At 34.2% G+C, this 10,482-nt stretch overlaps 1 protein-coding gene across 2 annotated transcripts; it reads right to left on the reverse strand.

Annotated features, from left to right (window-relative positions):
* Position 1: 1 nt before the first annotated feature.
* LOC111778682 (endoplasmic reticulum-Golgi intermediate compartment protein 3-like) lies at positions 2 to 9,574 on the reverse strand. Of its 2 annotated transcripts, XM_023658651.1 has the most exons (13): positions 9,182 to 9,574; positions 7,785 to 7,858; positions 7,229 to 7,312; positions 6,994 to 7,074; positions 5,349 to 5,429; positions 4,417 to 4,509; positions 3,354 to 3,533; positions 3,133 to 3,200; positions 2,973 to 3,024; positions 2,329 to 2,382; positions 2,146 to 2,238; positions 1,762 to 1,828; positions 2 to 415 (listed from the first exon to the last, which is right to left on the reverse strand). In XM_023658651.1, exons 1-13 carry the CDS (start codon positions 9,552 to 9,554, stop codon positions 327 to 329), a joined length of 1,389 nt encoding a protein of 462 aa, XP_023514419.1. In that variant the 5' UTR covers positions 9,555 to 9,574; the 3' UTR covers positions 2 to 326. The 2 variants fall into 2 exon arrangements, with proteins under 2 accessions (XP_023514419.1, XP_023514427.1); XM_023658659.1 differs by lacking the exon at positions 6,994 to 7,074.
* Between the last annotated feature and the right edge of the window lie 908 nt (positions 9,575 to 10,482).

The raw sequence follows: 10,482 nt of genomic DNA on the forward strand, positions 1-10,482 counted from the left end.
GAACACAAACCAATTGAAATGAATCACAATAATTAAAATCTGTATCATATGGTACTTTACAATTGTCAGAATGGGTTGTGGGGTCAACATAAATTTCTTCTATCTTATACTAAACTTGCTTTTCCCCCCATTTTTGTCTTTTTTTCCTTTTTTTTTTTTTGGGGGGGGTGTTGGGGAACTGATTTTAACCTCAGTTTGGAAATGAATCTAATTCCCTGGAATGGAATATAAGAATGTTTTAAATCATGATACAATTGCATTTTGATTCTCAAATGAAACGTATCAGCTTGATCAAAACTGCACTAACATGGAAGAGAGCTGAGATATCAACCAAGTTTTCCGATTTCGACCTTCTTCATTTTTCTTTGACCGTGATATATGAATGCATCTACAATTCCTGCAACGCTGAAAACACCTGCAAACGGAGATTTGGTCTTAGCCATACCGTCGAGGGATAGTAAATTTAAGACATATGTCTACATTTCTCAACACTTGGATAAAGAACAATGAAAGGTAGGAGGAAATATGTTGATTCAAACGAAGAGTTAAATATCTAAAAAGAATAGTTTTGGAGGAATAAATGATTTCACTATAGAATATTGGAGGCTCTAAGAATGAATCCCCAGATGTCCATCCGGTGAAATGGGCATATTTTGTATCTAAGGAATTCTGAGACTCCAAAACACTTATTCTTTCAGTGTCCTCTCACTTAGTAGCTTTGGTATTGTTTTCAAGAGTTCATATTGTTGGGTCTTTCTTCGGTCCATCCGAATAGTTTTGGAGGAATAAATGATTTCACTATAGAATATTGGAGGCTCTAAGAATGAATCCCCAGATGTCCATCCGGTGAAATGGGCATATTTTGTATCTAAGGAATTCTGAGACTCCAAAACACTTATTCTTTCAGTGTCCTCTCACTTAGTAGCTTTGGTATTGTTTTCAAGAGTTCATATTGTTGGGTCTTTCTTCGGTCCATCCGAATAGTTTTGGAGGAATAAATGATTTCACTATAGAATATTGGAGGCTCTAAGAATGAATCCCCAGATGTCCATCCGGTGAAATGGGCATATTTTGTATCTAAGGAATTCTGAGACTCCAAAACACTTATTCTTTCAGTGTCCTCTCACTTAGTAGCTTTGGTATTGTTTTCAAGAGTTCATATTGTTGGGTCTTTCTTCGGTCGACATAAGATGTCTTCCCAACTCTTCAAGGGTCATCCCCCCTTCTTTTTTAGTACTTCCATGCATCCTTGTTGAAAGCTGGGGTCTTGTGAGATTGTATTCTCAGAGCCCTTGCGTGGGAAGTGTGGTTGGCAAAGAGTACTATTTCAAGACTTGTTTAGAAGAGGCTTCCATTTATAATTCTCTATTGGAAAGACCTAATAAATATGGTTCCTTTTCTTTTAAGCATCCTTTATGGGTGTACTTCTCATAGCAACTCTTCCACTCTTCATCTATCAACATAACACTCTATCCCGGTACACAATTTATCTTCCGCTGAAAAAAGAAAGGCTTTTTCTAACAAAAAAAAAAAAAAGAAGAAAAAACAGAGGTCATCAAAATAACGTCTATTTTCCATCAAGAGAACAAAAGGAAGGAAAATGAGAGATGACTACATAAACGAGACCAGAAAGACAGCTCAGATACATTGTCCAATTGATGTATGGAGTGAAAGAAACTGTGTAAATAAACATATAAATATGCATGTATTTATTCTCAGGTCGAGAGGAAGAAGAGGTAGAGAAAGGACAGCATATGGTACCTCCAACTATGGCACAAATGTGAGTCATGAAGTGTAAAAATGGAACATGCTCCTCTGAATAGGTCACCTGAACAATGCATAGGAAAAAATAAGTCAAACACAGATTGCAATGTGTGGCACATATTATATGGAAGGCCTTATGGTTCACTTCTCTTTAGAACAAGTCTACACACATGCTTCATTTCCTACTTTAATTTTACCCCACTAAAAAATCTAAAAGTTTATGCTCTTCTTTTGAACTTTTCGTATAAATATGATCCACTCAAACAAGAACTTGATGACATTTAGCATCACCCATCAGTGCAGCTGAAGTTCCATTATTACAATGAAGAACATTATAATTTTTGTTTTGAGGAACACTTTGCATGTAGATATATTACCAACCTTAACAGGAGAAAGATCGTAGTAAAAGAAAACTCCGGGTATAGACAGAGAATTTCCGAACTCCACACTCTTGAAATGCTCCGTTGCAGAGTACTGCACAGATTCATTGGTATGAAGTTCAGGGCATCATCCAAGAAAAATTGTAATATGCATAAGTTCATTTACTGGGACTTTCAGCAATACCTGATTTGAATGGACAGTACGACCTCCGATGTCCGTGTATATAGTTGGAACCACCTGCAATTGGAGATATATTCAGAGTTCTTCCTAACAACTTTCAAGTATCAGCGAGAACATTGCACCCTAAACCCAAGTAACAAATACGATATGAGGATCAATGTATGCTGCTTTAACAGATCGGGGCAGTTCTAAACTACGGCACTCATCATACACAATAGTAAATGGACACAAGCTTCAAATTGTAATAGCATTTTCCCAAGTGCCAAAATTACTCCAGATGACGTTGGGATCACTGCAAATTGACGAGGAGTAATCCCCGAGAAGTGAATTCATGACTTGTCAATTGTATGACGAGAGGAAATGACTTTATAGGTTGGGATTTTCACCTTTGTGCGGATCCTTACCCACTCATCATAGCATTTAGTCTTAATTCCTAGAGTTTTTTTAATTATTTTTTTATTTAAAATTTGGATGCGGAGGTAGATTATGGTGTATCATCGTTCACTAGTAAGAATTCTGATCAGTAAATATGTCACGTATCTAAACAAAACTTATGTTCAATTTTGAAGAGAAACGGGATATTAAGAATGTCTATCCCTGGAGCAGGGAAACCAAACCCTACTCTAAACTAGGTTAAAGCTTCTTACCTTGACAAAGTACTGGTGCATAACATTCTGTTTATCATATTTCCAATGCACCCTGAACAAGTAATGGAAGCTCATCTCAGATAATAGAATTATTAATAGTACTAGAACCATTTCCAATGACTAAACATCTATAGAGGAGGCAAAAAAAATAAATAATTACCCATCAAGGGGATTTACCAAGCCATCATAGTGGTCGCCAAAAGCTAATCTATTTATTCGGTGACTTACCTGCATCATGCAGATGAAACTTAAAATGTAAATAAGGATGATAAATATATATCACAGCAGAAAAAAGAGATTGATTAGCAAACAATGCTTGGCTATACGCATGCCCTTTGTATAGTGTATTTCAAATTTACACAAGAAAGTATAAATTCATACATTGTAGTCGCTTGTTTGCAACGCGAACAACCCAAGAAAATTGAAACTTGACTGATGAAAGCTTTTTCCAGGCACAAAGTTGAAACTTCCAGCTACTTTATTAACTTCAAGAGATCCTTCGATATTACACCCTTCACCTTCTTCATCCTTTACCTTTTGTATAAAATCTTCTCGTTGGCACTAAAAAAATGAAAAGGCATATAAATCTTAATTGCCCACAAAAACAGATCACACGATTCACTTGTAGTTTGGAAACAAGACTTGTATATGCAGAGTGTGCCTTCCTCTGTTTCATGCAATGGTTGGTGCAAGCAAAAATTACTTGACTTTAAGAATAAGGACATTGAAAAACTTATAAATATGAAAGGGCCTTTTGCACATATAATCCCCTAATTAATTACAGCCATCTGTTCCTTGGCATTTGAAACCAATGCCTCAATCAAAAGTCAGTATTTATAATTTCTGATGAATCCAGAAAAAAGGCGGAAGACAAATAGATACAAGATAGATAAGATGGCTGTTGGCCTTGACAGTATCAGTAGCATCGTATCACTGTTAAACTCCTTAGGGAGTTTGTCAATTTTACAAATCATAGAAGTTAGAACTAAGGGCATCGAAAAAACAAGAGATAGTAAATGGGTAACATTTGAAAATAGGATTTTTCTTCCTTCTCTTGTGAAGCATGGATAGTTTAGTGTGGGTAATATATTCATGTCCAACACACATCAGATACAACACCCGTGTTAGCACAGACACTAGTGGTATAACTTGAATATGGATCCAGCACTTATTAAGCATAACAAATAAACATAATATAGTAGTCGGGACAAAACAACAAATTTTCAGAGTGACATGCATCAAACTTGTTTCTCGAGCACACAAATGCATAAGTTTATTGATGTGCATCTTTTCCAACCTCTAATGAGTTTACAAGAAGAATCATGTTATTTTTCCTTTCCTGGTGGGGCTGCATATTTAAGTGACTAGCTACCTGGTTGCCTCCTATAGTCCTAAGTACACCATATAATATCCTATAAATGGCAATTATAACAATCTGATGTACCTGGTCTATCAAATCTTGATTAGTAATAGCCCAACCTTTCTTTCTGTATGCTTCACGAACCTCTTCACATGAATTACAACACTCGTCATCTGACTGCAAACAAGATAAGGGGAGAAAACCCTTCACATTTCTGATAGAAATTTCAAGAAATATGCGGAACTTTAAAAAAAAAATCAAAATCAGCAAAACGATAAATGATGTTCATTTCAGCAATATGCCAGTCACTCATAAAAATTATATTTTCTGAAGATACAACACATAAGACATGAAAAGAATACCAATGCTCCAAAATCCAAGATGAATAACAAAATTATACGATAGCTTCTTACCAATCTGAAGTGCTATAAAGAAAACCAAGGCAATGGAAACCAGAAAGGATATCTTTAATAATAATAATAATATCAAATTCTTCAGAGGCGCCTGCCTTTCATGGCTTTATTCCCTGGCTGGTGTTTCTTGGTAAATCTGACGTTGAATCACAGAACATTTTTATTCACTGTCCATTTGCAAGGAGGTTCGAGAACAGTCATATGAATTCCTTCCGCTGGTATTTAGTTTCTACTAGTAATGTAAAGGGTTTTCTGTGCACTATGTTGTTGGGGCATCCTTTCGAACATGCAAAGGCTTTGTTGTGGTCGAAAATTGCTAGGGACTTCTTTTGGATTCTTTGGAAAGAATGAAACAAAAGAGTTTTCCAGGAAACAGAAAATACCTTAAAAACGTTCTTGGATCTTGTTATTTATTATGCAATCTCTTGATGTAAATTGTCCAATCTCTTTGCTTCTTACACATGCTTCTCTTTTAGTTAATTGAGAAAGCCTTTAGTAAACAGCATGGATTATCTAACCAGAATCATAATCAAAGCAATGCAAAGAATAACTGCAAATTGGAAAAAAAAAACTAAACAAAGGATTATAGAGGACTAAAAGTACCGATTCTGCTCCAAAACATGAACCACAGTATGTTTCATTGTGCTCCAGCCTGCCACCATGCCTCTGCAACGGTTTCTCAATCTGTAGTATGAAAAAACAAAATTGAATAACAGAAAGAAATACCAATAGCCAAAAGAAAATTTTACGGGGAAAAAAATAAAAAGAATAATTGAAACTTTTTCTAAAATAAGAAACCAACAGAAGAATCCAGGAAAATAAAGAATCCAAGAAATCGTTTTATCTCCACAAGATGAGCTGGGGAGAAATATTACTTTTTGTAAAGGAACTTCAGACACAGGAGTTTTATCTTTTTAACTACTTTGTCATCCCTAAGCTATCTCAGAAGATGAGAAGATATACAATGAGAAGATAAAGAACTGGTCTGGATATTGGAGAACTAGGGATTTGTCCTAGCAAGTTTTTGGGATATTTTAGCAGGGTCAAAGCATTCTTCCTCGCGAATTGTTAATATGGCTTTCGAAGATTGAAGTTATGTATATGGTTCTGAATGCAATTTATGTTCGTTCAAAATCATAAAGTCCATAAAGCCAGAACATCAGGAAACGTATAAATGAAGGACCAGCTATTTCATACACTTTCCGAAGAATCAATACTACATATCACATCAAAGAACTGGAAAATTAGAAAAAGGTGTGAGAAGTAAAATGATATTAAAAAAAGTGCACCACAGAGCAACACACTGCATTATTAGTTAGGAGACTAGTTCCTCTTTGGCATTATGCACCCTCCTTTACATCCTCTCCCACTGTAGGAGGCCTCGATGAAAGAAGTTTGGAACACCACCGACAACTTCTGGGACCTTAAACATCTCTCTCAAGTTGAAGACACTTGGAAATGGTCCCTCAATCATAGTGGTCAATTTTCTACCAAAATTTTATTTCTGATATGGGAGACTAGAGGTATTTGGAAGGTCAATCATCCAAAAAAAAAAAAAAAAAATGGAAAATCTCTCATAAAGCCATCAACACTAAAGATGGCCTTAAAAAATGTATGCCTTTCTTGGCCATATCCCCTTGGTGGTGCTCATTTTGTAAGGCTGATGATGAATCTCAGAACCACATTTTTATTCATTGTCAGTTTGCTTGGAAGTTTCGGGACAGAGTTCGTGAATCCTTTGGTTGGCAGCTGGTTTTACCTAGAGATGTGAAGGACCTTCTTATCATAACTCCTTACAGAATTCCAAGGCATTGTTATGGAAGCACATCACTTGGGCCTTTTTTGGGTTCTTTGGAAAGAAAGAAAACAAAGAGTATTTTTTTTAATAAAGAGAAACCTTCTCAGTGTTCTTTGGTCTTGTCATTTATTATGTTCATCTTGGTATAAATTGTGTAATCTATTTTCTTCATACTCTAACGCTCTCCTTTAAACAACTAGGAAAGCCTCATGTAATCATCATGGATTTTACATCCCTTTTGTAAATTTCATACATCAACAAAATCGTTTCTTAAAAAAAACAAAAAAACAAAAAAACAATTCTGAAACCTCATATGATCAATTATGGACGAAGTAAAACATTATAGCAAATGCAAGTGATACCAAAAGCCTGGCATATAACCATGGTAAAACAGATAACACAAGTAATAAATTTTTGTGGGCACAAACCATCACAATACACCCTACTTACCTTAGGGGCACCAATGTTATCTGGTCTGGCTTCTATGATTTTGCCATGATAGTCAGTTCTTTTTTTGATTATATTATGACTCTGAAAGAATAGCGTATACAAGCATAAGAAAATGTGAGACTACATTGAAGTATATAGTGAGATACTAGCTGAGTTACATGATAGAATGGTAAAATAATACGAAAAAAAATAATCAGAGATCCAGAGACAGAGCACTGATGCTTGCATCACATACTATATCAAGATGTTGCTCTCCACTAACATCTATGGCATCAATACTGAGTATAGAACATGGAATCGCCGGAAAACTCATATCAAACTGCACCAACAAGAAAAGGATAAGGTTTGAGCCCATAGAACAAAGACGATTAAACTAGGTCAAGAGGAACATAAATTGTAATTCACATTTATACAGTTTGTCAATTTTAAATATAAACCTATTTCAAAAGCAATAGCTCACATATAGGTAAGAAGTCGATTAGTTGAACGACATTAAAAAGACAATATCTAGACTACAGATAAAGTTTTTCCCAACCCACAACTACCAGCATTGGGAACAGAAAACTAAACAGTTTCCACATTCTTGGAAATTTAAAAGGACTACCAATCGAAGCTTCATCTCCAATTCTATCTTTTAGTTGAACCACATGGAATAAAAAAATTCACAACCTCTACCAAAGAAGGGAATAGTTAATGACTTAAAAGCTTTTAAAGGTGAACATTAATCTAAAGTTAATGCATGTACAGAGGAAGAACAATATAGTATCATTGCCACAAAAAGCCATAATTACATTTATGTGTAACTTTCCCCCCCTTGATGTATCTACGATGAGCCTTGTCTCAGTTTTAGCATGGAGGTACAATCCTGCAACCACACATCACAAATGATGGTCATAAAAAGCTTCAAAAAATAAAAGGAGATATAAAACCACGTAATATTAAATGGCTTAATATATACTTTCGAACTACATAATAGCTGAATTGTCCACTCATACAAAAAGTAGAAACCAAACAGGATGCCTTCAAGGTCCAACAAGAAATTGTTGATCGTAGCCCATGAAAAAGTTCATAAAATGTAAATGAATTGTCTCCATAAAAGACAATTACCTCCAAAAAGTCAAGTTTGGGAAGGAGCATCATTGATGTCACTTGGAGGAGGTGAAAAAATTAGGACATTTTACCGACTCACTGTACTCATAGATCTGAAGTTGCATAAGTCACTTTAAGTACATTTAAAACCCCTCAAAATGTTAGTGATCTAACTAACGTATGAGGTCCTATAGCTTTTTTATCTTAAAAAGTTTTCCACATTAAAACTTCTTTTGCCTGCTTCTAAACCTTAACTCCTTTAATTTCCGGACTACCCTTAAACTTACAGAACAATTTGAAAAGAAAAAAAAGTAAAAAATCAACCTAGTCAGATACACGAGTCACTAGATTGCTTAAAGTCAATCATTTGACATCAAAAGATCAATTTGTTTAGGCATAAGATTTCTCAATTACATCATTTCATCAAGTAGTAACTAAACTTTGTAGAAGAAAGAGTTGAACCCCCTCATGTAACTCTTCAGAACATCCTAGAAGAGAAGAACTTGACAGATTTTCAAATATGAAATAACCTTTGGCAGAGGATAATTTCTTCTATCATTGATGATTGGATTAAAGGTAAAGGTGAAGGGCAAACACGGGCTTCTCTAGATTTAGGTCATGAAACCCATTGGTAAATAATTCCTAGAATCATGTTTGAGCCTGATATGCTTCTATGAATAATTGAACTGCAAGGACAATGAAAGGGGCACAAAATGAAACTTCTCCTACCTACCTCTGCCAGTCAGGATAAACTGTATTAAATGAAAAAATGTTATCCTCAGGCCCCTAAGATGGCTGGTCTCCCAATCACCCACACCACATTGCAATTTAACGTCATAATGAACAGCCATAAGAAGACCGAGAAAGGGCAAATCGCTAAATCAACATCAAAATATTCCCACCAGATTAAATAGCATCCAGATTTCACAATGTACAAGCAAACCACAACTCGAATATGCAATTTCCCAAGCTCCTTCCATAACTTTCCGATAAAATCAAAATCACGTCCAATTCAAATTAGAATCGAACCAAGCCAGATAAATGGCGGGTAGACGAGACTTTCAGAGGGAAAAAAGAAAGAAAAAGCACCGGAACATACTTAGCTCGGAGAAGAAGAGGAAGAGCATGATAAAGGAGGAAGCAATGGTGATTATGCCACCAGAAAAGGTCCGCCTGTAGAAATCTTCATTGATTTTAGGGTAAGCATCCAAATTCCGGAGCCTGTTGAAAATGGCATCCATGGCTTGACGAAGAAAGGCAACAAACTTGGAAAATTCCACCGTCCGGAATTCGAATTCCAGAGAAATCAGATGAATATTAACATATATAGAATTTGATTTGACTAAATCAAGAAATGTCTGAATGCCGGAGAGGTCAGTAATTACATAGATTTTCCGTACGCGATTTGAGCTTCGTTGTCGATTTGAGTTGCTTCGCCGAATACGATGAACATACGGAATCCATTGTCGCATTGTTTAGCGGACGACATCGTTCGCGGTATTGCCGAATTATTTATTTTCTAATTCTGTTTCATATAAATAAAATTTATAAAAAAATATAATAGAGTATTTTACTAATATAATTTCTAAAAAAATTAAATTTTAATATTTTAATCCTAATAAATTTGTTTTAAAATTAAGATCTTTGTCTTAGCTAATTTTTTTACAAAAAAAAAAAAAAAAAAAAAAAAAAAAAAAAAAAAAAAAAAAAAAAAAAAAAAANTTTTAGAAACTAAAGTTTCAAATTTTTTATTAGAACTCTAAACCAAATTATTAGGATTTAAATATGTTTAAGATTTGTAAGCATGTTACAATATTAAAATTAAATTTTTTTAGAAATTATATTAGTAAAATACCCAATTATATTATTTATTATTAAATTTATTAGATGTTTTAAATTTTTTAATAGAAATTATATTGAAAAATAAAAATTATATTTTTTTTTTTACAAATAATTCTTCATATATTATATATAAAAATAGAAAAAAAAAATCCTCAATGTCGAATGAAATAGATGGTGCGCACTAGAAATAACTTATACAATAACGAAAAACTTAACCGTGTACCAATGTCATTAAAAGTTTAAGATTTTCTATAACATTTTTTTGTAGCTTATTTACGAAAACATTTTATAACATTTTTTTTTATATTAAAAACATATGTTAATATAGCTAAAATAATATTTATCTTTTAATAGATTAAAACAGAATCTTAGACGGTAATTGAAAAAGAGTCGATTATCATATATTATTTTATCTGCCAAGCATAACTCTATCAGATAAGGCACTAATAATCCTACTTACACGACTCATGACGGTTTCAGGTAAATTACGTTCGTAGTGTTCATAGTATTCATTGGAATCCCCACCCTTATAGCCTTTGACAAGAAAAAAGGCTCTAA

Source organism: Cucurbita pepo, chromosome LG01 (genome assembly GCF_002806865.2).
Source record: "Cucurbita pepo subsp. pepo cultivar mu-cu-16 chromosome LG01, ASM280686v2, whole genome shotgun sequence".
In the NCBI taxonomy this organism is placed as follows: Eukaryota; Viridiplantae; Streptophyta; class Magnoliopsida; order Cucurbitales; family Cucurbitaceae; genus Cucurbita; species Cucurbita pepo.